This window comes from Ursus arctos, unplaced genomic scaffold (assembly GCF_023065955.2).
Source record: "Ursus arctos isolate Adak ecotype North America unplaced genomic scaffold, UrsArc2.0 scaffold_20, whole genome shotgun sequence".
NCBI classification, from domain to species: domain Eukaryota; kingdom Metazoa; phylum Chordata; class Mammalia; order Carnivora; family Ursidae; genus Ursus; species Ursus arctos.
Window position 1 is genome coordinate 41,890,671 of NW_026622875.1, and position 26,684 is coordinate 41,917,354.

General features: G+C 42.4%; 1 protein-coding gene across 1 annotated transcript in view; it reads right to left on the bottom strand.

The window, feature by feature from the left end:
- The window catches only part of NEK10 (NIMA related kinase 10), a 214,918-nt gene that overhangs the window by 155,026 nt on the left and 33,208 nt on the right, over window positions 1-26,684 (bottom strand). The window contains exons 6-14 of the mRNA XM_044383351.3: window positions 23,182-23,266; window positions 15,216-15,257; window positions 13,838-13,916; window positions 12,656-12,723; window positions 10,878-10,957; window positions 9,495-9,581; window positions 6,332-6,556; window positions 2,293-2,432; window positions 854-915 (exon numbers count right to left, since the gene is read on the bottom strand). Of these exons, the coding sequence (XP_044239286.2) occupies window positions 854-915; window positions 2,293-2,432; window positions 6,332-6,556; window positions 9,495-9,581; window positions 10,878-10,957; window positions 12,656-12,723; window positions 13,838-13,916; window positions 15,216-15,257; window positions 23,182-23,266 (868 nt within the window). The remainder of the gene's footprint in view (window positions 1-853; window positions 916-2,292; window positions 2,433-6,331; window positions 6,557-9,494; window positions 9,582-10,877; window positions 10,958-12,655; window positions 12,724-13,837; window positions 13,917-15,215; window positions 15,258-23,181; window positions 23,267-26,684) is intronic.

The window sequence follows — 26,684 nt, forward strand, 5'->3', positions numbered from 1 at the left end:
TGTATTTATGTATTCCGAAGTTCAAGTTGGATGTAGTGTATGCTGCTTCCGTATACTGCTGTATACGTAGTGGACTGATTAATCAATTATGCTTTGTGAAACTGGTTTCTTGGCAATAAATACTTTGGTGGGGTGTGTTTCAGTCACCTCTAGCTGAATAACCTGATATACTCTTAATTCAGATGACTACTAGCCTTATTTGATGGTACCCTATAGGCCCAGAATTAGAGCAATTCAAAATTGCTTTTTTTAAAAAAAGAGATAAAAAGAAAAACATAATATAGGGAAGAAACACCACAGATTAACCACAGGGCGGGTCTTTCTAAGCCAAGTGAGGTAAAGGAAGGACAAGACTATAAAATGGAATTCTAGGGACCCCTGGCTGGCTCAGTCAGTAGACCATCTGACTCCTGATCTCGGGGTTTTGAGTTTGGGCCCCACGTTGGGTGTAGAGATAACTTAAAAATAAAATGTTAAAAAAAAACTTAAAAAATTAGGGACGCCTGGGTGGTTAAGCATCTGCCTTCCGCTCAGGTCACGATCCCAGGGGCCTGGGATCGAGTCCCGCATCGGGCTCCCTGCTCAGTGGGGAGCCTGCTTCTCCCTCTGCCTGCTGCTCCCCCTGCTTGTGCTCTCTCTCTTTGTCTGACAAATAAATAAATAAAATCTTACTTAAAAAAAAGTTTAAAAAATTAAAAAATAAAAGAGACTATCAAATGAAATTCTAGAACTTAAGTAAGACATATTAAAATATCTTAAAACCACAGCATCTGGGATGCAGAGTTCACTGTGAGGTGGGGTCCGTGAGCGCCGCCGTGGTTTGCAGCCGGAGCCCGGAGAGCGGAGTCCTCACCTGGACCACCTGGTGGGCGTTGGTGTCGTTGAGCACCAGCTCGGTGAGCGCGGCGCAGCAGGCTGGAAGGAAAACCACCAGATGATGGTGTCTGTCATCACCGAGTCGCTGTACACTGTTCCATCAATGCTCTAGCTCTGCGGGGAATTCTGTTAGCTGAGTCACTCCTCCAGTCACGCTAGCTTTCCTGTGACACAGCTCTGGGACGGGGCACAGACTTGCCGCAGCGTCTAACTCTGCTCTTCATGTAATTCGTGGCGTCTACACCCCTCAGCAGCCTCTTACTGAGCGCTTCCTGTGTACCAGGAGGCAGCTTCATTATAATCCCCAGTGCCCAACACGGCCCGGCCCTTGGCCGGTGCTCGGTAAATGCATCTACAATGGTTGGATCCGTGAGTACTTCAAATACATGATCCAAATCATCCCTTGTAATCAGAAGATGTACCACGACTACCAGTTTTACTGATGAGAGAACTGAGGTTCACAGAGCCCGACAGACGAGGCCACAGAACTTACTAAGTGGAAGAGGCCAGAAGTCCAACTGCAGTCTGCCAGATGTTAAATCCCACACCCTGAGCACCACCCTTCCTGCCTCCTCACAGCCACCATGGCAGCCTCTGGTGACGTTCTGTACCGAGCTGCTTCTCGTCCGACCAGGAATGTGCTGGATCCTCCAGCTCGAAGCATCTATAAAGGGTACTACCATTTTATGGGGCCCTTGTGCTGGCCCTGCACATGCTTCGGGCATTACATACATCCTCATATACTGCTACCTGCCTGCCCTCCTGCTGCCCCCACCCGTGCCTCCCCGCTCCCCTCCTGTAGCTGCTGCACAGCGCCCAGCTCGGTCAGCAGCACCAAAGCCCACTCATCCCAAAGGCCAGGTGTCCTTGCGTGAACCTTGCTCAAGATGGTGCCAAACTGCCGGAAGTGTGGGCATGCATCCCTGCTCCTGCTTTCGTGTGGCAAGAGAGGCTCCGTCCTCTCTGTGGGCGTTCACATGAGTAAGAAGGCACTCCCTTGCTCCCGGGGGAATGGGTGTGTGCATTACAGGAGGGTGCCCTGAGATCTGGAAAACCTAGGAACCATGATTCTGGCCACAAATCAAGCTGAATTCTCTAATCCAGCTTTACCAGGAATAAAGCTACTACTCTGCTCTCTTTACGTCTGACTTCTATGCTGACTTCTCAGTGTGTTCAGAATCAGAAAGGAAGAGAAAGATCTGTGGTATCACTAACCTGCCAGCCCCACATGAGTCCCGGGAGGTTTCAGACATCTACATGGATGTAACTTCACAGTTTTTAAACTTACGAATTGTGCCTACTTCTTATTATCATACGTAACAGAGAATAATAGATTATTGTCATCATCACAGAGCATAATAAAGCAATGTGCTGAACAGTATCAACTACTAAAACATAATAATGGGATATAAATACCTGCTTGAAGAGAAAAAGTATTTTCTTGTATTTCCCGAGGGCTTAAATCTTCTGACAAATGAAGCTGCTGGATTCTGCCTGCTGCATTTGCACTGGACAGGCTGCCGATGGAAGAACGATCAGAAACAAAATTTCTGTCTCTGAAAAAGAAAAATGAATGCACAATCTATCACTTTTCCTTCATGGTCAGTGCTTTCCAGGTCCTGTTTAAGAAATGTTCGCCTCCCTCAGGCCACGAAGTTTTCTCCTATGTTATCTTTATTATTTCACCTTCCAATCTACCTAGAATGGATTTCTGTGGGTGGCGTGAGGCAGGGGTCTTTTCTTTCCTTCCTCCCTCCCTTCCTCTCTCCCTCTCTTTCTCCCTCCTCCCTTCCTTCCTCCCTCCCTCCCTCCCTCCCACTTCCTTTTATTGTTACTGAGCTAACTCAGCACTAGTTATTGAAAACTGTCATTTCCCCACTGCTCCACATGCCCATCTTTCTTTATTTTTTTGTTTTGTTTGTTTTTTTATTTTTAAGTAACCTCTATACCCAACGTAGGGGGCTAGAACCAACAACCCCGAGATCAAGAGTTGCACGCTCCACTGACTGAACTGGCCAGAAGCAGCCCCTCCCCCGCCCCCCCCACCTCCCCACCTCCCCACCTCCCCACCTTTGCTTTTTTTTTTTTTTAAGATTTTATTTATTTATTCGACAGAGAGACAGCCAGCGAGAGAGAGAATACAAGCAGGGGGAGTGGGAGAGGAAGAAGCAGGCTCATAGTGGAGGAGCCTGATGTGGGGCTCGATCCCATAATGCCGAGTTCACGCCCTGAGCCAAAGGCGGACGCTTAACCTCACGCCCTGAGCCAAAGGCAGACGCTTAACCGCTGTGCCACCCAAGCGCCCCCCCGCCCACCTTTGCTTTTGAACTCTGTTCCACTGCTATCAATTCACCTGCCTACATGTCAGTCTTCCTCATTCTGAGTTTTCTTTTTCCAAGCAATTCCAGTCTTTCCTTGTTTTGGTAAAGATCTCTTCTTTTATATCTTTGAATTTTTTTTAAAAAAAGATTTTGTTGATTTATTTGAGAGAGAGTGAGGGCACGCAGGCGCACAAGTCAGTGGGGGGAGCTGAGGGAGAGGGAGGAGCAGACTCCCTGCTGAGCAGGTTGCCCAATGCAGAGCTCAATCCCAGGACCCTGAGATCATGACCTGAGCTGAAGGCACAAGCTTAGCTGGCTGAGCCACCCAGGCACCCCTATCTTTGAATTTTTTTTTTCCTTTTGCTTTATTCTCTAACCTAGGATATCAGTTATCCACAGGTTGAAAACTCATCTTCTGCAAGCCATAGCCTTCATTTTCTAATGGTTCTCATTCCTTTGCCTTTTTCCTCCACATTCTGTGCAATTTCTTCAAGCGTGCCCTTCCTTGTACTAATTCCAGTTTCTGCTGGTACTCTGATGAAAGTCTCAGTTCCATGGATTATTCAGTCCTTCCTTTTTTTCCTAGCTCTGCAATCTCTCTCCTCCCCTCTTTGTTGTCCTAGCATCTCATCTTTAATCTCAGGTCATAAATGTCATGCTCTGTTTAATATCTTTGATAAAATAAAGCATTTGTTTTTCTGTTTACTTAAGGTAACATCTTCCAGAATGGCTTCTTCATGCCTTTTATCTGTTTTGTTCCTTTTTGTTTATGTGGCTACTATATTTTTTTCATTTATTTATTCATTTCATTATTCAGCTCTATCTTGAATTCTTTGTACCTGAATATTACATAGATGGAGTCTCCTTGGCTTCCCTCCCCATGTCATCTGGGCCCACTAGTGCCCTTCCTTCAGTTGGCGTTGGGGAGGTAATGGAGCTAGGTCTACGGATAGTCATAACTGGTGATCTTATCTGTCAACCAAATTATGTTAAAACTCAAATTTTAGAGAACACTCCCCCTACTCGAGCCTATAGCCCTTCAGGAACAGTTCTGGAGCTTAGGATTGTAGGTGAATGGGCATGACCAGGTTTCCTGGAAACGGCCTTGACAATAATCCCTGTTCCTACTCATGCCAAGAGACAACCTGGCAACCTCCACCCCTCGCACCAGCTCCAGGCAGTCCAGGGGCAGGCGCAGGCTCTGAAAAGATATTGTTTACCCAGCTGGGGTAATAAATTCTCCCAGAGCACTGAGACATATTTAACATAGAATAAGTGTTGACATATATCATTTTCCCAGGGAAGAGTTTTCTAACATTGCACCATAGAAATGGACTGGCAAACTGACTCTTTAGATGTGAAAGAACCTGTTTTTCTTAAGGATGGTTATATCTTGAGCAAAAGAGGAAAACTTGTGCCTTGCATTAAACTTAATCTTATGTGGTAAAACAGTAGGTTTTATTTCTTTAGTATTGCTTAGCCATCATAGAATTTAATGTTGTTATCAAGAAAATAACTGCTCTCCAAAAGGGCAACCCATAGCTGTTGGAATAGGTGTATCAACTACCAGTAATACCCACCACTACCATCAGCATCACCATCAGCATCCTACAAAAGCAAGCAAAAAAAAAATAAAAATAAAAACAAAACAAAAAACTTGTGCTAAATGTTCAAGGAGCTAGCTTATTATGCCACAGTACTAATGAAAGATTTGTAATTTATGCTTTAACGTATTTGAGATTTTTACATGATACTCATAAAAGCAAGTAGGGGCATCTGGGGGCTCAGTCACATAAGCATCCGTCTTCAGCTCAGGTCATGATCTCAGGGTCCCGGGATGGAGCCCCGCGTTGGGCTCCCTGCTTAGCAGGGAGTCTGCTTCTCCCTGTGTTCCCCCCCCCATTCATGTTCTCTCTCTCTCTTTCAAATAAATGAATGAACAAATGAATGAATGAATGAATGAATGAATGAATGAATATCTTTTTTTAAAAAAGCAAATAGATTATCAATAGCTTACATTTTTTTTCTTTTGTTTTGGTAATGACAGAAATCATTAGTAAAGCTATTGTCCAGATCTCTATAGCCTGTTCTTATGCTTTGAAACAGTCCCGCACAGAAGTGAAGTTGATAACGTACAGTTCCATAATATACCTACAGGTACAACAAGCACCAAGTCTGAATAACACTGACTTGATAATATCTGGTCATATTATGAATGATAAGTCACTCTGGTTTCACTAGAGAGAGCTTTATGCGTGTACTGCACATTACAAGGGTGATTCCTTTCAGGCAGACATATTCCTTTTCAACTTTGATTCAGTACGTGTAGGGCTGAGTTATGCTTTATAATAATTTTAGGTACTAGAACTTTCCCACAGATGGTACCAAAAGATGTCTTTATCTATGGCTTCAATATATCTAATACATACTTATTGAAACATATTTCAAGAAAGTTTCAATTAACTATTTTAAAACCATTCCTTCTCCATACTCAAGACTTTGAATGTCATTGGAATTCTCCTTTAAGAGAGAGATGATAAGGTACTAACCCACCTTAAGAGCACTGCAATGAAGATTCAGAAAGGAAAGAAGGGCAACTGGACCAGGGTCAGTAACATGGCAATCATTTGATCAACAATATTTTCTCCCATTTTAACTAAGGATTATCTGATGAAATATCACAGGTTTTGCTTTCTCTTTGTAGATTAATGACATATATGCAAATGCAGACATTTTAGCAAAATAGTAAATTTGAAGTAAAATTATTATACTTGTTGGGATTACAATATGCATAGACTGTATCAAGAAAAAGGTAGTAAGAGAAATGTTTTCTTGTAGTTGTTGGGTCTCATTCAATCTACATTTGCAGACTGACAGCCTTCTCTATCCCTGGCACTGTCATGGAGGTGGTGATGCAAAGATAAATATTTTGGGGCTCCCAAGAAACTTAAAAGATAAATGCCCCTGATATTGATTTCAAGTATGTTTGTGACAAGTATAAATGATTCTCCATAACATGAAGGACCAAAGAGCAGGAGGAAGCAAGCTGATCGTGTACCAATCTGCCATTGTCTGGCAGAGTCCCCAACCTTCAGTGACTAAGGCAAAGTCGGCCACAGCCCCCTCTGACTCACCCTCGTAAAATATGCAGAAGCTGCTTGATGCCTCCCCAAATGCGAATTTCCACGCTGGTCTCAGGGTCCTCACAAACCTGAACCAGAATCCAGACAACACTCCAGAGCAGCTTCAGGTGGTCAGAGTGGAGCAGACTGAGGAGGACGGGTACCCCTTCATAGAGCTTCACCTGCTCTTTCACCTGGGGCTCGGCACAAAGTAGGCGCAGTAACTCCGCAGTTAACCTGGAAGGGGAAGGGGATGGGGGGCGGTGAGGATGAAAATCACAGCGCAGTGGGTTATCGACTTCGCATTTGGACTACAGCTGTCACTGCGGTGCTCTAACATTTTCTAAGTCGCAGGTCAACAGATGTTTTCTGTAAAGGACTGGATCATAGCGCGGTGTTTTGGGCTTTGCTAGCCATACACTTCCAGTCACAACTACCCAACCCAGCCAACATATGCAAAAGCAGCCATGGTTAACACATAAAAAACAAATGGGCATGGCTATGTTCCAATAAATCTTTATTTACAAAAACAGGCAGGGAGCTAAATTTAGCCTGTGGGTCATAGTTCGCTGACCACCGTTCTAAGTCATAGCCTCCCTGCAAGAACATCGGTCTGGCTAAAAGCCTACTAACCAGCAAATAGACATCACGTACATACAATGGGACCTGCATTGTGCTCAAGCCAAAGGAATAAAAGCTCTATGGTAGTCTTCAGAAACTTACTATGGGGTTACAAAAACAAGACATTAAAACAAAATGCCAAAACCACTACAATGCAAGGAGATGAAATGCAACATGCCCAGGGAATATCTGGAGAGTCAAATAAAGATAATGATAGCATAGGACACACAGGGTTCAGCAGAGCTCTGAAACATTATGATGATGGACATTTCATAGAACCATCCTTAGCCCTCCAGTCTCATTGGACAATGTCATCCATTCCCATGACTTCAAACACCCCTCTATCCCAGTACAGTGAGCTCATCCCAGGCATCACTCTCAGCCTGCGGAAGTTCCAGCCACACGGCAGTTCCACAGGTACTCACCCCACTGTGTCTTAACTCGAAGTCATTATTCTCCTCCCCAAACTGGCTCTTCCTCTTATATCCCCAGTGTTGATTCATGATATCACGGTCTTTTCGATTTTCCAAGCCAGAAGACAGAATCATCCAAGACACTTCCTTCTCCTTTCCCAATCCACCACTGCCAATCAAGAGCTTCCAATGCCCCCTTTTTCCAGGCTACTGCTGAGATTAATTCTCTTGCAAGTCATGCAGCCGGCCAACCCCATTGCTCCTCCCATTTTTGTGATGCTTGGTTGTGCTCAAGACATAAGCGTCTCTGTTACCTGCCTCTCCAATCTTCGCATGCACACACTGCTCCACAGTTCCTTTCCCCTGAGCCAGTTTTCCACAGCTCCAATTCCTTCCAAACTTTTGTGCTCTGACAATCAGAACATATGTTCTTTGGCAAATAGTGTTCTTCTTCTCCTCGAAATTTCCACACCGAACACCCCCTTCCTTGTTCTAAATGGATCTCATTGTGTGGCTATATTCCCCACACCAGACACCCCACACACTGCTATCAGAGTAATCTCCATGCAAAATAAATCTGATCATACTTAGGATCTTTCTTTGAGTCCCCATAATGTGAATGGATAAAAACCACACTCTTATTTGGCACAAAGAGCCCATCATGACCTGGCTAAAAGCATCTTGTTGCCTCCCCTATAAAGCATGGAAATTGATAGGTTATTGTGCAGATCAAATGAATTAACACACAAAAGTGCTTAAAGTGGGACCTGGCATATAGAGAAAGCTGGAACAAAATTTGCTGTATTTTTAACTTATCATTAACTGTCTAATCTAGTTTTCTGGCACTTTACCTCCTGCACTCTGTGCCAGCTGTGCCCAACCATGCAGTTCCTCTAACACAGACCATTTCATGCGTCCAAACAGCACATTCTGTTTCCACTTGTTCTCTCCCTTTGCCTAGATAACTCCCTCTTCCTTCAGGAAACTTGGCATGGCCTCTGGCTCTGACTGGGAGCTTCTGCTCTGTGTTCCCAGAATGTCCTGTGCATCCATCAACCACACCACTCACAGTGCTGTGATGAAACCACCGACCCGCGTGTCCGTTCCCCTCTCCTACGCTACACACTCCATCTCATTCATCTCAGGCACTCTAACGCTTGTGCAGAGTCTGTTTTCCTAGAAAGGAGTTCAAGTAAGCAGGTCTACAAGTACAGTTTGTAAAAGAGGATAAAATTGACTTTGAAGAAAGACTCGCGGGGATTTACTATGGTTACACTTAATGGGTTTCATTACTTGATATTTCTGTTATCTGTTTTACCTCTTCAGAAAATCATGACTTACTTAACTAAATATCAAATGATGTAGGTTGCAACTCTATTTAAAAACAACCTAATAAGTAACTAGATACAGTAATTCTTTGGAGCAATATGTAGTTCAGTTGAAAATGAATACATTTTAGATTCTGTTCAGAGTTACAATAACAGGTGCTCATGAAACAAGTCAGTAGCTATCCTAATTATTTCACTTGCCTTAAAAAAATAGATTTTAACAATCTAATAATTTATTCAATATACAATCTGAAATTACTAAAAATAGAGCCACCTCAGAGTTTCTTTCTTAAAAAGACAATGTAAAAAAAATTCAATAAACAAAAATATTATAGATGTGATCATAAGATTTATAAAATTTGATTCTATGCCCAGATCTGGAAGTGATGCAGGACCAAAGATAAATCAATACAACTTTGTTCTAGTTTCTTTATAAAAACTTAAATAGAAAATGCTGCATGGTGACTAACATAACATAATAAATAAATAAATAAATAAATAAATAAATAAATACACTTAAATACTGGTATAAAATCAATACATGTTATGTTACATGATATGGAAGTAAGAGAAGAAAGAAAGATATTTGCTTAATAATATGTGTGTTATGTATATGTATACATATATACATATCTGTACGTATACATATACGAGCATGTTCATAATAAATAAGGAGGAAATTAGAAAAAAGAAAAGAAAAGTCAAGGTGACTCATGACATTCAGTTATTAATGTGAATAGCATGACATAATAAAAATAATTACCGTTTTCATCAAATATGACATTGTCTTTTTCCCCCTGTTAGCAATCCTACCTTTTGGAAAGCAAGTCATATTCATGCAAAATCATCAGCAGATTTTCTACAATGTTGAGTTCACTTATCTTCTCCCTACATTCTGGACTATAAATTGAAAACTGTTAGTAACTACTAAAAACATACTTTACCATATCCATTCATTTAACACCCTTATTCTCGTATTATCTCAGGAGGAGAAACAAAAAGCAATATAGCTCCATGGGGCCAGGCGACATCAAATTCCAACATTCAACAAATGTTACTTGTCATCAATTTAAATTTGTTTAATAACGGTATGATGATAATATGATTCCCTTCCTCCAAAAAGAATCACAGGTTTTTCATTAAAAAAGTAATAATCAGCATTATTCACAATAGCCAAGATATAAAAATGACCTATGTGGGCCTACATAAATATAATTGAATATTATTATTCATCCATAAAAAAGAAGGAAGCTCTGCCATTTGTGACAACATGGGTGAAACTGAAAGGAACCGTGCTGAGGTAAATACTGGATGAGATCAGTTATACGTGGAATCTAAAACAAAAAGCAAAAGAACTGATTACATAGAAATAGAGATTAGCATGGTAAGTGATTGCTAGGGGCTAGACAGGAGGGAAATACAGATTAAAGGGTACGAACTTTCAGTTATAAGAAGGAGTACTGAGGATCTAATGCCCAGCGTGGAGACTACAGCTAGTGTGGTATTTTACACTTGTAAGTTGATGAGAACATAGCTAAGTGTTCTTACTGCACACACACAGAGGTAAGAATGTGATATGATGAGTATATTCATTCTCTTGAACTTGATAATCATTCCATACACATAATGTATATCAAATCATGTTGTACACTTTAAACATATGCAGTTCTACGTGTCAATTATTCCATATAAAGTTTAAAAATAGAAACAAAAAAAGCATTGATTCACTTATTGGCACAAAAATATATTTAAGGCACTTTTATTTTAAATAATCATGATGTCTATAAGGGGACATATTATCCAGAATTGTTTTAAGGGTAAAAGTGTTCAAAAATGTTTTATATGTTAGGATGACCATACAGGAGGGAACTTTTTTTTTAAGGTCAGGGAGATAGGGTTGTCAAAGAAATACTGCGGTTATTTTGAAAGTGCAAGTATCTGAGGGTTGGATGAAAGACCAGGTAAGTATTTCTGGTCTGGAAAAAGAGAAGAAACTGTGGTTTTCCTTTCCAACTTAAGTTTTAAAATGATGCTTTTTCATTTCGGATCCTCTTCGATGTATTAATGCTACTTCCTGCTTATTTTTCACAAATTGTAGCTAAGTAGGTAAGTAACTAGAGACACTGATCTATTTTTTGTCTCTCCTGCCTAAACTGCTATGGCAGTGGAACTGGAAAGATATTAAAATACACTTACCTTTCAGCTAAACTAGCCAGAGCCAGAAGGGCACCCAACAAAACATTAGTATCTCGGGCACCAAGTAAATTTACTAATGTCTGAAAAATGAAGTAAAAGAAAGTTTCATTGTGTAAGTAGTACAAGCTTCTTGAGTGGCATAATATTTCTTTCAAAGATCGAGGCTTGACCTCAAGAGGATTTTTTTTACTGAACATTCAGCGCACCCAGCTCTTTCAGGGGGTAGGACCCCCTTTCTGCTTTGAAACTCAAGGCTAGTTCCTTGTGGCCATTCTTTACCCAGGGCGGGAAGCGAAAGGGACCAAGGTACATGGCCAAGGTTCTCACTCTTCCCTCTCTTTTCATGTGCCCAGGAGGTCCCCTCTGCCTCTTCTGACCTCTCCCCAAGGAGAAGTAGGGAGACTAATGATAGGAACTACATTACTGGGAGCAACCAGTCATTGAGAACTTATTCTGAGCCAGGCATTGTGGTAGGTCCTTTCCCAATTGTGGAACTACTTTTCACCAAAGTGTTGAAAACTGTCTTTTTTCCCCTAGACTAAGCAAGGTATGTCTATATTACCAAGCACTTCATTTGCCTCTCAGATTTCTAATTGATGTTGGAAGAGCATGAATCTATGCTTCCAGACAACATGTTAAGTAACATGACTTAACTGGAAGTCTGTACTTTATCAGTTGCCTTCTCTGAATCCCCATGAATGCAAATTCATCCCTCTTCTCTCTAGACTTTTAGAACTCAGAGTACCCCGAAAGCGTACACCCAGACACATTTCAGGCCAGAGCTGTGAACTGTGTATCAACTGCTTGGCTGATTTTTGGTTTCTGTTATGCCCATTGTCCCCTTTATGATTTCATTCATTTGTTTATAAAGCTATCATTATCTTTATTTCTCTGATCCCCTCCTCTTATTCTTCTCTGACTTTTTTCTCTGATCTCCTGATACAATGTTCCCCAAACTTCAGTCACTGACATAACATTCCCACTTAACTCCTTAATGCTACTCAAATATGTTCCCCAAATTCTAAATGATAATATCAGTGAAATATATGTAGCTATTGAAATGTAAAGTGTTGATTTGTATATGACCTAGAATCATCTCCTATACAATAAGTAGCACATGCGAACACATTTTAGGCAACCTTGCTCTAATATATATTCAAAAGTGGCCTCTTGGGATATGAGAAATTAACAGATTATTGAAACTTGGCTGTAGGCAGCTACCATCTAAATAGTTTTGCTATTGATATAAATTTAGTCTGTTTTGACTAAATCTGCATCCACTCATCTTGAAATGTATAGTCGATCCATATGCTTGTAATACTATACCATCTGATTATAAGGTTGAACCATATGAAATTGCCCCATAGACATGACAATTTCATATGGTTTAAACATATATAACTCCATGTGCCATATGGAATGTATTCTATGTATACACACACTTTATTTGTTCATTTGTAAACACACACTTAGGGGCAGTTTATATATAGCCGGGATTTCTCAAGCAACATTTAAATAAAGCAACAAACTTCATTGTTAATAAATGGCATAGGAAAAGGGAAAAAAAATGAGTTTCAGAAAACCTGTTCGCTATTTCTACATCAACTCCTTAGGCTGATAAAGTATATTAAAGGGCTGGCAGAGATTTACAATTCTAGGCTAGGTTAGCAGGTTGGTGAACTATAATTCTAAGAAACTTGATCACGGGGCTCTAAACCCCAGCATGTGAACCACTGCCACATGGAACTGAAGTGTTCGCTCCTTCTGGGACCACTCACCTTGTGTGCTCCGCTTGTGGTGACCCATTCTCTTTGGTCTTTGACAGCAGCAAGTTTTTGAAAAATATCTATAAAGGAAGGAAATAACGCAAAGAGGGCTTCGGCACTTAAAGGCAACAGTATTCATAGAAACTTGGGTCCAAAGTACTGATGGGCAAGCAGAGAAAGGGCTCATGGGAAGACAGACAACACAAAAGGAACAATGGAGGAAGGAGGAACAGGGTCATTTTTTTTTTTTTACTCTGAGAATTACCTCTTAAGCTCAACTACTAATTATTATATATTACTATTATAATAATAAAATATGGAGACAGAAAAAAGGCAAACATCTCCTTCCACTTAAAGTTGAATTGAGTTCCTCAACATCTTTACAGGTTCAAAGTGAAACCTACTCTTCAAAGATCCTCCCTAGAAAGATTGCAAATACAGAGAGGAGAGAAAGGCCACTGAAGGTGATGGGCCTTAGCAAGGTTCCCCAGCTGAGGGGAACAGTGGTTCTCAAAGAAACTTCCTGGTGCCTAGGGGGTCACCACATACTCTCCTCCCCCCGCAACTGAGAATCAGTGTGCTGTCCTGGAAACAAATACAGGAAACCAGACCATTCAGAGAAAATGGGTCAGCATCCCACAGCAACAGGGGACCTACAGCTCTTCAAACCTGGAGAGGAGGCAAGGTGGGGCTGGAAAGAGCCTCCAAAGAAAGAAGACTGAGTTCCACACACACACAGACCAATGTGCTCACATTCTCATCATCACATCAGGATCTTTTTTTTTCTTTTTTATGTTCACAGAGTTTTAAATTTTATGAGGTAGGTATTATTATTAACCCCACTTTATAGATGAAAAGTGAATAGCTCTGACATTTCAACAGAAATAAAAGGAAGCAAAAAACATTTTTACCAAAATCTGCCACTATGGAAGTCTCTCTTGCATTCAAATAAACTTGTGCTCAGTGAAAATCTTCAACACGAAATTGGGCTTTTCAAGGGAAGAGTTGTGATCTGAAGTTTTCCTTCTGGGTATATTTTGCCACTGGATATAACAATTGGCATGGACTCCTGATACCAGAACTGTGGATGGGTAGACTTATAAATATTCAAAGGATCCTTTTTCCTGTTGAAAACGCCATCCTGCTCATTTTGGCAAGTGGGAAAAGCTGCCGTGTCCCCACGACGACACTTACACGTCATGTTGACCAGCTTGTCCACACTGTGCCGCTCCTCTCCGTAGCCGAGGTACTCATTGGCCACAATCTCCATGTACTGCAGTAGGGACCAAACCAACAAGAGTCAGAAGGAAAGATTAGCAAAAGCACAGGAGCAGATAAGGGACAAGAGGTGCACTTCTGAAAATGAGCTCTAGATGGCACAACAGATACACCAAATAATACTCAGTCAGGCCTTCTGGGCCGGGTTCACTCAAGTGCCAAAGGTAGCTTGAGTTTCTGGACTCTTTGCCTTCTCTTGCATGCGCTGAAGTTGAGGGAGGGACCATGGAAAGATTTTATAAACTCTCAAGAAATGACATGTAACTAAATAAGTTTGTGGTGTAATTTGGCTCCAAATACAAAAAAAAAAAAAAATTGTGTCTAACCAGCACACACACAATAGCAGTAGTAAGAATAAAATGGGTGTGGGGTACTCTGATAATCACTGACTGCAGATAACTGATTATAAAAAGAAAAAGGCTCAGAGAAACACACATAAAATTCTAATATTACAAGGAAAGTTAAGGTGGATAAGAGGTTCCTTTACAATATAATTTTATGAAAGACAGTCACTTCATTAAATGAGGTAAACCTCCAGACAATTAAAAAAAAAATCTTAAAAACAAAAATTAGACATGTTACAGCAATTTCCCAAGAATGAAAATATAATAAAATGTAATAGATTTAGCATTAACCTGCCATTAAACTTACTCTTCCATTAATAATACAGAATGAGTTTGCAGGGCCACTGGTTCATTATGAAAATCATTCTTTGTCTACATGGTAGACGTTTTAGGAGAATGGGCTGTTCCAACCCAATGCCATGCCTAGAAATTTTGCCTTATCATACTAATAAACCCAAACATTCGACTGGCTCAACCTGCTTACCTTCCCTCAGTAGTTATAAAAGCAGAAAAATCAATGAAGTTAAGATCATTCCTCCCATTGTCACGGGTTTGGAAATATTTTCGTGAGCACAATTCTTTTTTTGTGAAACAATTATGAACATCTTTATTACCAATATTTTCTCCCATCATTTGGTATGTGCAACGCTGAGGATCTGGGCCTGCCAGCCAACACCTATTTCTTTTCATTACTAACTAAGGACATGTGACCTTTTATAGAACTTTCTTGTTTCGGCAGGCTGGGTAAAATTAGCTGGAACAAAATGTCATGGGTCCCTTCCTGCTCTGTCAGTATCCTGCCTCACACACTTACCCACCCTGCCTGCTCCTCCCCTTGGCAAGCAGCCTAAGGTAAGAAAGCCATCTGCTGTCACACACCTATGTAATCCTTGCCCAGAGCCATGGCACCAAAGGCAAAGGCAAGACCAGCCACCGCAAAGGAATCTTACCTGAGCTAGGTTTTCAATTCCACCCAAGCTATGGAGTATTTCCTAATAAAACAAAAACAACAGAACATACACAAAAGATGAAGGTGGAGGGGGAAGTATATTATACATGGACGTTCTTTAGTAAATCGTCAGATTGATCACTAGTCTTTGATGGTAACATAAATACGCAGCTCTTTAATGTTTGTTATTCATACCACATTGAAGATAAACTGTGAATACAAATGAAAGTTGGGTTGAAATTGAAAGAATGAAAATGTGCTCAGACCTGCAGCCTGACTCCTCGTTCTTCCTGCTTCCCCTCATGTCATCATAAAATGGTAGAGCTGGAAAGAGCTGTTGAGATGTTGTGCCCTCACATTGCAGATTAGGACAACTAAGACCCAGAAAGGTAAGCCACTTGGCCTAAGGGAGCAGCCCACAGAGGAATGGACTCCAGCATCACCAATTCCCAGGACCTTCCTGTGGGCCCTGCCTCGTGTGGTCCCCGGAGAGCAGCATCAGCCTCACCGAGGAGCTGATTAGAAATGCAGAATCTCCTCCTCGCCCCAAACCTGCTGAACCACAGTCTGAATTTCCACAAGATTCCCAGCTAATTCACAGACAGTAAAAGTTGACTAGGATTGCTCTAGACTGTAGGGCTCCTCCTTAAAACGGAGAGGCTAATGGTCTTATTAAACCCATACTTGAAACGAAGATAAGAATAATCATCACAAAATGTCTCCGATGCAGATTTTTAAATCCAATTCCCAATAAGAAGGCATTTCACGAAACTTCTGAAATTACTCTAAAAGTGGTAATTAGGGAAGACAGTGGTGGGAGGCTGCAGTTATGAGACGGACCGACTTGGAACTCTATTAATAGCAAGGGCTCTCAGATTATCCACATTGACATTTATCTTCAGGCAAACGTGCTTCAAGTGACCCTAACCTGTTTAATTAAAGCTGTACTCTCCTCAACATGCACACAAGGAAGTCATCTGAAAAATAAATATTAGCCATCATTCCAATTCTGGGAAATGCATGGCAATGAGTACTCGAGTGTGAGGGAGAACAATCTAGTTCTACCTTGAAGCCAACTGAGTGGGCAGGCTGAAAAAAAGGCTCAAGATTCTTAAGGCCTCCTGGTCAAGGTTCCCTTATTGTATGTGCAGTGAATTTGGAAACGCTAAACATACCCATGTTTAAATTAAGTATGAAGCAATATTTACATCTCAATTAAAAATAGTTCTGTGACTACCCCCTAATTTGAATTTTCACCATTGCTATTCACTCTAGAAGAGCTATAATTAAAGTACAGAAGAATACTGTATACATTATTCCTACTTATGGCAGAATATTTTATACATATAAAAATAACATTTTAAAAGCTACTTATGTTTATTCAACAATTTTTTTTTCATTCTTATTATGTAAAAGCCCTGTGTCAGGCTCTGAAGAGGGCACAAATATGCAGATGACTGAGGCCTACCTCACTGAGCTTTAGGCAAGCACAAAGCAGATACACAAACAACTGGCATTTAAGACAGAATTTAGTAACTGTTATAAGAAAGTTATACATGAAGTGCTATGATGTCCCAGGAGGGACACATGATATCCTGCTGAGAGGACTGCAGAAACTGTCATAAGGATGGTGGCCTTGGAAAAGGTTTAGAAGGATAGATAGATCTGCTGAGAAGAAATAGGGGAAAATCAGGGAGATTCCAAGCAAAGAGAACAGTAGGTCCAAAGGTGCACAGAAGGTGTGCAGAAAGAACATCAAGGTGTTGCACACCTGCAAGAAGCACTTCCATAATTCCATGAAGGGCATTCTTGGGAATAATTTCAGAAAAGCACGGTGGGACCAAACTGGGAAGGCTTAGCTGTGAGCCTGAATCTGACCTTCATCTTCATCATGTGGACCCTGAGATGAGATGAACATATAGTGTGAACAAGGGATGATTAGAATCAGCTGTGAAGACCTCCATCTCATTTTTCAATGAACTAGAGAGGCAAAGAGAGCCACCCGGAAGCCCAGTTGGTTGGCAGTGGCAGTGGGCAGGAGAATGGAGAGTCGGAAATAGTAGATCACACGTGAAGTAGTGTGGTCAACCACGCACGAAGACATGCTGGAAGAGAAGGAACAAAGTAGAAGACATCGCCATATTTGAGCCTGGGGACTGAGGGGTAGGAAGATACTATAACAGACCCAAGGGAGAAGAGGGGAAGAGTCCAGGTTAGAGAAGACTCCGATTGGGACATACTGAGCTGCTGACGGGATGTTCACTTGAGAAAAGTAAAAGAGGCCCTGAAAGACGAGGTGAGGGCAAAACATTGACATCTGAGAGTCGCTGGTTTGAAGGAGATTTAAATTTAAAGCTTGGGAGTGAGAAGACACCAAGGGAGAGAATAATGTTTAAATGATTGCTCATGGGGCGCCTGGGTGGCTCAGTTGGTTAAACGTCTGTCTTCAGCTCAGGTCATGAGCTCAGGGCCCTGGGATCCAGCCCACTGCCAGGCTCCCCGCTCAGCAGGGAATCTTGCTTGTCCCTCTGCCCTTTCCCCAATTCGTGCTCTCTCTCTCTCAAATAAATAAAATCTTTAAAAAAAAATAAAAAATGATTGGCATGATCATTTTTGAATTTTTACCTTGACAAGTAACATAACTATCTAATAATCACTATTAACAATTTGGGACTAAATCCCATTTTCCAAACTTTTTTCTGGGAATAACCCTTTTATTTTGTGCAGTGGGTGGTATTAGACATTCTGTTTTAAAAATAATAATAATAATTTCATCACCAAATTCAAATTAGCTTGGGAAATGATATGGTAAAGAGAGTTTGACAAATGCTTTTATCATAGGACCCCTTGGAGCCTTTAACATGCTGCCAGGTGTCCTAAGCCTCCAACGGGAGGACTGAGGTGCAGCTTTTCCCAAACATCATGAACTGAAGCACACTTCTTTTCACAGAATGCATATTAACTCCTGTGGAACACAGGAGTTTGAGAAGCACTGTTATGAAGTATAGGAAGGGGAGAGGGGCTTTGTCACTCTCTGAGAACGTCGTTGCTACATACTCAAGAGTTTACCCTTCATTTATGGAATAAACACTCCCCCCTCCCCCGATGCTTCTATGTAGATTGGAGCAAGGCCAGGAGATTGATTGCTCACAGACTCCCGGTCTATCTTCGGTTTTCTTTCGTCATACCAATGTGACCACTTTCACCTGAGAGTGTCCACTGGAGACAACCAAGACCACAAGGTATGCACTTACCTGGGCTTAACAGTTCTGGATCCTAATCTGAAAAGCAAATATGACTGCACGCTTGAATTACAGCAACACTTCCTGGGTGTGCTGTCAGATCGCAGCATTTTCTCCCTGGTCACAAGCCTGAGAGGGTCACAAGACTGGGTTCAGTACCTCTGAGCCTAGTGACCTGGAGAAAGTCCGCAAGTCAATCTGCCCTTCAGTTCAATGTGCAATACATGACGAATGTCCTCGCTCTGACTAGTCCCTGAGGTTTTCCTTTAAGAAAATAAAAAATGGGGGCGCCTGGGTGGCTCAGTCGTTAAGCGTCGCCTTCAGCTCAGGGCGTGATCCCAGAATCCTGGGATCGAGCCCCACATCAGGTTCCTCCGCTGAGAGCCAGCTTCTTCCTCTCCCACTCCCCCTGCTTGTGTTCCCTCTCTCGCTGGCTGTCTGTCTCTCTGTCAAATAAATAAATAAAATCTTTAAAAAATAAAAAAAATTTTTTAAACGATACAATAATGTAATACAGATAAGGAGTATGTTCTCCAAAAATGGACCACGATGCAGCACCCAAATGGGTGTTGTTAGTGCACAACTATTTTTGCCACAACTGAAAATGTCAGTGTCGTTAGACGCTCCCATCCTAGACCTAGTCAGCAACCAAACCGATGCCAGACACACTGCAGGGAGTGCTTAATAGTGAATCACAAATGTGATCACCTTACTCCGCTGTTCAAAACTCAAGAGTGGTTCCACACTGCTCATTCCTGGGTCATGATTTTAAGTCCCTTCTATGCACTGGTACCTTATCTTTCCAGATGGAAGAGCAATACTCCTCTAAAAACTTGCTTGTGCTCTATTTGCAGGGGGTGAGTCAAAGGGAAGCATAAGTCATGGTTCGAAGTTTCCTACCTTGGAGTCTGGAGGCAAGGTGGTTACCAGTGAAAGGATTAGGAGTTGACTCTGAAGGTTCAAGGTGAGAGGAAGAAGCAAAAAGCTCCATTTTAAAGTTTTTAAGTGGAATGCACTCCCACAATGCTTCTCAAACTCTCTGGCCTCTGTACTCCCTTATACTCTTAAAAATTACTGAGAACCTCAAAGAGTTTTGTTTATGTGGGTTGTATCTGTTCACCACATTAGAAGTTAAAGGTGAGAAATTTTTAAAGCACAGGAGAACACAAGCACCTGTTCCCTCAGCCCTCAGAGCCGTGACTTTGTCATACATCCTGTCGCCTCCGGAGAACTCCACTGCACACATGTAAGACAGTGAGTGGAAAAAGGCAAACAATATCGTGGCATTATTTTTAAGATATTTTTGGCCTGGTGGAACCCCTGAAAGCGTTTCAGAGACCCGTAAGCGGTCCCCAGGTCACACTTTGAGAACCACGATGCCACTGTCATCCACATGGCCATCCGAAATATCCCTGGAAATTTGGGACTTACGTAAAGAGACAAATTTGAGGCTGGAGATTAAGTACTTGCGAGCATAAAACAATGCCAACCACAAGTGTTAAAGCCAAGAGCGTGGAAGATAGGGGAGAAGATGTTTAAGGAAAGAACTTTGGGAAGGTTAACATTTAGGGAGGGAGGATTAAGAAAAAGAGCAAGTAAAGAATACAGAAAGGCGCAAAGTGCTGAGGAAGAGCTAGAGCCCCGTGGGATGGGGGGAGGGCAAACAGAAAACGTGGGAAAGCCTGTGTGCTGCTACAGGAGTTGAGGAATGCAGGTGCTGGGAAAAGGTCACTCAGCCTGACTATCTTTTTATTGTGGTTCCTAATGTAATTGTAGGTAGCAGCTTTTAAGATCCTCACTGTATCCTCAATAAGCAATGTGCTCCGGTTTCACAGGAATGATTGCAGGTGGGCATTTATCTTTATCCTGCCTGGGCCTCCTACTATACTTGAAGTCTCAGATCATATGTCTTTCTTTAATTATGACAAACTCTACGCATGTATACCTTCAAAATGGCTTCTCTTTCATTCCTTCTAGTTTTTTCTCACTGGAATCTCCATTAAGCATATACTGAAGTCTCCGGCAGGCAAGATCCAATCTAAGAGCCACCAGTTGAAGTATGGCTTCCAGAGAGAACCTTGTACACTGATTCAGTGTGCAAGTCATACAGCCCATCAGTCCTGACAGAAAGGAAGTAGGTTCAAGAGACATAGTCTGACCCTTCAAGAAATGGAGTAATGAAGGTAAGGTGAAGATCTGAAGGGTTACCTGGGTCAAGGAAAGGACATTTTTATGATAATGGAAAATAGAAAGGGAACCACTGACATAGTAAGAAAGAGAATAGGTAGAGGGGTAAGCCTTGGCAAGGAGGAGGGATATTTCTTCAGAAACAAGAAGAACATAAAGTTTCAAGATAATCCAAATATTTCAAGCAACAAAGAAGAGATAATAAGAAAGCTCCCACTGGGATGGCTTTGGTTTTCTCCATAAAACAGATGATGCTTTGATTTGGTGAGGATGACAGGGGTAGGAAGGGGTTGGGGTATGAGAAGTTGGGACCAGCCACCGTGGATTCTGTAGCACTAACTCAACAAGAGAGGAAAGGAACACCTAGTAAGGGTGAAGACTTGCTGAGATTCACCGGCATAAATTATAGTAAATCCCAGCAAAGCTTTGTGACTTCGGCCAACAATTCTTGGCAACTCAAGAAGTTAAACAACAGCCTGAGCACATGCTCTTCTTTGTGGAGAGAGCCAGGGGGAGAGATTCAGAGAGAATCCCCTTCTATGGAAAGGCTAGAAATCAGGGAAAGACTTCATTTAATGTGTGTTTAGTCACAAAATCCCATAAACAAAGAGGTCACTGAATTCTTTCCTGGAGAGAGCAGGGCAATCAACCCTGTCCCAGTCCATCAAGAACTAGACTAAGAAAGGCAATACTTTAGATGGAGATCAGCAGAGTATGAGACAACCGCCATCAATTCTCTGAACAAACAGAACATCTCAGAGAACATCTATTTTGCTAACTTCTAGAAGTCAAAAAACTAGATCTCCTGCTAACAATCCACCTTCCTGAGAGTCAAAGAGGGTGTTATTAATAATTAAGGGGGAACAATGAGCACATTCTGGGACTGATCTGGGCAAAATGGAACACATGGTCCACCCTTATTAGATACGGCACACACAGAATTGCAAACGGCAGCTCAGAAATACATGGAACACACAGGTCTGTAAGGCTGGTCATGGAGGAAAAAGGATGCTATCTTCCCGGAAAGCTTTGAGCAACCAGGACAGAAAGCCATTTGGAGTGTGCCCTGAGGCCCATGGTCAAAGGGCCAACTAAATGATAATAGCACAAAGCCCGCTCAGAATACCAAAGAGGAAATGGTGATTCTTCTAAAGGAAAGATGTGGAACCACCATGAATCCCAGAAGTCTCAAATCAGAGCAGGCTCTGTAGTTGACTAGTACCAAAATACTTTTTTTAGTGCCAAGTTTGGAAAAGACAGTTATTGGGGTAATGAAGAGAGACACATTCGGACTCAAACAATTCACCAGTAAAATCAAATCCCAGGTAAAAGCTCTTCCAAGGGGTCTGGGCTTCCTAATAGCGTATCAGGACATTGTGTTAAAGGAGATGCTTCTTAGGGGGAAAAAATCTGTGAGGCATGTATGTATGTAGGTTAGTAGGTAGGTATACTAAGCATGTATGAATATTGAGAACACTCTAGATATTTAACACTGGCAAGCAGAAACAATAATGACTAAATAAGCAATCTTGAGGCTTTGGAGCAGCGGTTCTCAAACTGCTGGTCCCCTGATAAGCAGCATCAGCATTACCAGGGAATTTACTGGAAATGCAGATCTTCGGGCTCTCCCCAAACCTACTGAATTAGAAACTCTGGTAAGGGGCCCTAGCAATCATTAAGTCCTCCATGTGCTTCTGATGCACACCAAAGTGGGAGGGCTGCTGCTTGATGGAAGCAGGTATCTACCAGCCAGTGCTGGAAGAACTGTCAAGGTCCAGGTGAAATTTTAGGTAAGCTTTTCTTTAGAGCCCCACTGCGAAAGCACCAAGTGCTGGCTATGCAACGTGTGGGCCACGGACCAGTGGCACGGGCATCCTTTGGAAACTTGTTAGACATGCAGAGTCTTGGGCCTCACTGTATACCTGCCGAATCAGGAGCTGCAATTCACAAGATTCCCAGGGGATTCCCAGGTGCATTCACGTTTAAGAAGCACTAAACGAGAGGCAGCACACTCCACTAACCAGCGAGAGCAGGGAAAGGTTCTTGAGCTCGCGAGCCTCATTTGAGACAGGGGGGACGTCGTTTGCTCACCTCTAACTCGGGGTCTGAGGTCGGATATGGGGAAGGACACGGACTCTGGAGCAGATACCAAAACTGCAGACCCTGCCTCTCCCACAAGCTGTCTCCGGAGTCCCCTGAGAAGGCCCCCACTTGTCACGGCTGACGTTGACCTACTGAGCCGCTGAGCCTTGGAAACACACTCAAAGGTGTGGCCAAGTGTACATCTCTCTGAATTGCCTGTGGTTTAAGACATACACCAAAAGTTCCATCCACTTAATCCCACAGTTAATATAGCAGAAACATAGAGATTTTTTGTCTCTATTAAATCGTGTCTCATATCGTTTTAAATAGCAAGGGAGATACCTCCTAAATTTGAAAGCTACCGAGTTATGAGAGAGAAAAAAGGTTAACATGGTCCCAGTTTTTTATCTCATCTTCATAACAAGTAAGAATTATTTTTATTTTTTTCCAACCAACCTGATAACATGGATCCCTCATTAGTAGTCTCAGACAGATTAACACTCTCAGAAAATGAATAGATGGGGCTCGATGAACCCACTCTCTGAAAGAAGAAAAGAGAAAGCACGTTTGTCCATGTTTAAAAAGCCAACGTGACAGAACAACATAAGACGATGAAGGAGAACAAGGAACATACAAAGGAATAGCATTAGTTTATTTCAAACTTAACCTGCAATGAGGAGGTTCGTACCTGAACACTCAAACCACTGTAGTGCAAAATACATAAAAACTGTCATTATCATAATGAAGCAGAGGCCCCAGAATTATTTGGTTCTCAGGGCCCTTATTGGCTGAGGGCAGCGCCAGACCAAAAGACATAGCTAAAAGTTCCAACAATGAGGTTCGACTTAATAAGGATTTATGCCCTGATAACTTAGTACCTATTTGAAAAAATAATACACGTACATTATAAGAAAAATGTTTTTATTTTATTCTTGACCACACTTATGAATGGGGTGTGTGCACCTGTAGGCTCTAAACAAATTCTCAAGCCTTGTAACCAGGTTGCATTCTACCATCTTCATCTCCTCTACCCCGATTTTCACATCGTACTTGCTTTTATCATGACAACCACAGAAAACCCAGCTTCAGAAAGATACGCCATCATCTAAAGGAAGGCAGCATGACCTTCATATAAAAATGATGAAGTATGTGGGCCTGACAAATTTAAAAGACCCCATGACACCCCTGGGGGTTCTCTGTAGCCTCCAAGGCACTTCAGTGGGCAGTTTGGGAAACACTGTGATAAAGTATCTTCTTAGGTCAGTTTCCCCGGAAGCAGAGCCTGAGACAAAGGTTGGTGTGCGGGTGAATGATTAAGGACATGCCCTCGGGGGAGACCACTGAGGGTGGGGAGCACGAAGGAGAAGGGGGAAAGCAAGCTGCACCATCTCAAGCAGCACTTGTCTCACACTGCCCTCTAGGCTAGTCCGAGAGTGGCGCTTGGGGCAAATGTTAACAAAACCCTAAAACAAAAAGTACCTGTTATTCATAGTTAGCCAAGAAAAACTGAGGATGATGACAAAAGCTATTCCAGACTAGAATCCACATAATTTCTCCCACCCTCTCCCACCTCCACGGCGGAGGCAGTTATGCAGCCAGCAAGGTTAGGGGACTTTAAAGATCTGCCCTTCCGTCAAGTGGAACATTTGCTTATGCTGAGGTCCCAACCCAACCCTTGCCTGGCCTGCCTCGTATTAATCCTTAGCCTTTGGTGGCAGAATTCAGCTTCGTCTCCTCCACCATCCTGAAAATTCAGCTCTGCCCCCAAACCTGCACATCTCAAAACTGAGTGCACGAGACCCCCTCCTCAAAAGCAGGACGAACATCTAGAGTCACTGCCCCTGTAGGTGTCAGCCCACCCCGACCCCATTCTACTCCATCCCAAATCCCATCCACTAAGGCTTTGCTCATGGGAAGGAGGTTGGTAAATACGCTTTTCCCATATTCTTATATTCCCAAGGATGCCTGAGTGTTCCTGATGGATTGAAGGCACTAGAAGAGGCCTTGCTCTGCAGACAGAGGCTGAGCAAGATGTTCCAAAAGCATCACTGGCTGAGAATTGCTCTTCCTGCCATCACCAGGGCTCCCGGCAGGAGCTGCCCACCATAGCTACCATCAACCACGGCCCTCCTCCAGCCCAGGCACCATGACAGTGACACCTTTGCTATGGAGGCAAAGCTCAGTTTCTTCTGAGAATAAAGGCAGGACTCAACCCATCCCAGGGCTGCCCGCAAGGCAGAATTAGCCAACAGCACACTGGGAAGCTGCACTATAGTTCATCTTGATTTCCTTGCAGGGGGAAAAATAATGCAAATTTGAAATACACTTTGAATTCAAAACAATCACCTATGGGAACACTTGTAAGGATGTGGTTATTCTGAGGCTCCTATTACAGAGAGAATACCTTTAATCTTTATAAATAGGGAGATTGCACATGACTGCTTTCCCTTTCAGGTGCTGGGGTTAGCTAAAGATAGCACGTAGCCTGAACTGTGGTGCAAAGATACGACATCCCAAAGATCTAACAGAAATAATGATCAAGTTGCAACAGCTGCTAAAAATCTAATGAGGTTTAATGCTGATTGCTTTTCATTATTTAAGAGGAAAAGCCACAGGACATATTAAGAGGTGATTCATGCTACAAATATGTGTGCACTGGTATTTTTCCTGTTAACTATATACACTCTTCATGAGGAAAGTTCATGACCTTTGCAATGTTTTTCATATTAAAATAAATATGAAAAGTTTTCTTCTATTCCTCCCTTCTCTAAAAAAGAAAAGAAAAAAAATTCCAGAATAGGCTTCTTAAAATTATTATTATTAAAGGAGTATAAATAAATGAGTTCCAGAAAAGTCTGAGTTAAAAGTTCTGTTCCAAGTAAATGGGATTTTTTGTTTTGCAATTTTGGGACTGAAGCCCAAAGCTATTAATATTTCTACGTGATTCTGGCCTCTGCTGTTGTAAATGTAAATAGAATTCCTGGTGTCTGAGTCCTCTGGCTTCTCCCCCCTGAGCACTGACCTCTGAAGGAGCAGTTGTTCCTTCCTTGGCTCCCAGCCCTGAACCCCCCACAAGGACGCAGCACATGGGATGGAGCTCTGGTATTCAAGAGGAATGGAGTGTTCTGTAAGACGATATAGATCTCTGTTTGCCAAGAGTTGGGGGACTAGGAAACACACAACTTAGTGCAACCAGAGAATCACAGAGAATAATAGCGACCGATCATAAAGACGGTTGCCCTCGTTCTACTGAGGCAGCCACTGCAGTCCCGAGAAGCCGAGTGGCTGGCCCAGGGCTGCACAGGAGAGCAGAACTGGGGGCGGACTCCTGGGCCAGTGCTCCTGCCGTTCTTCCCATTCCCCCTCCCCCCAGGACCCCTGATCAGTGACTTTCCAAAATGAATCTACTGTGGGAGCAGGAATGTTAAGCACAGCAGCCGGGGGTCCTCTGAGGCAGATCTGAAGAAGCTGTCTGTCTGCAAAGATAGTGTTTCCCTGGAGGGTATGTCCCAATATAGCCGCCACACAGCAGCAGATTCATGAGCGGGCAAATATTTATCCCCTCTTGTGACTGAACTTTTGCCACTTCTTTCACAGGACTATTAATACATGGCAGAGTGATCAGCTCCCACGACCTTTGTCCATGACCACCTGCCACGTTGCTTTCAGCATCACACGCCACTTTCTGCTATCGATACAAGAATGGAAGGAAAAATGGCACTGGCCACATAGTCGTTGAAAGGAAGGTAGTCAGGGTTTCACCTTCTTGCATGGTAGACAAAACCAATATGGAGTGTGAGAGCTCTATGTAAAAATCAGTCCTGAAGCAGTGGTATTGGATCCTAGAGCTGCAAGTACCAACATCAACAAGACAGCCGAATGGTCTGAAGTCACTGAGTCCAGGGGCTGATGACGCACACACCAGAGGTTCACTCCCCGGCCTCATTTGTACCATGCTT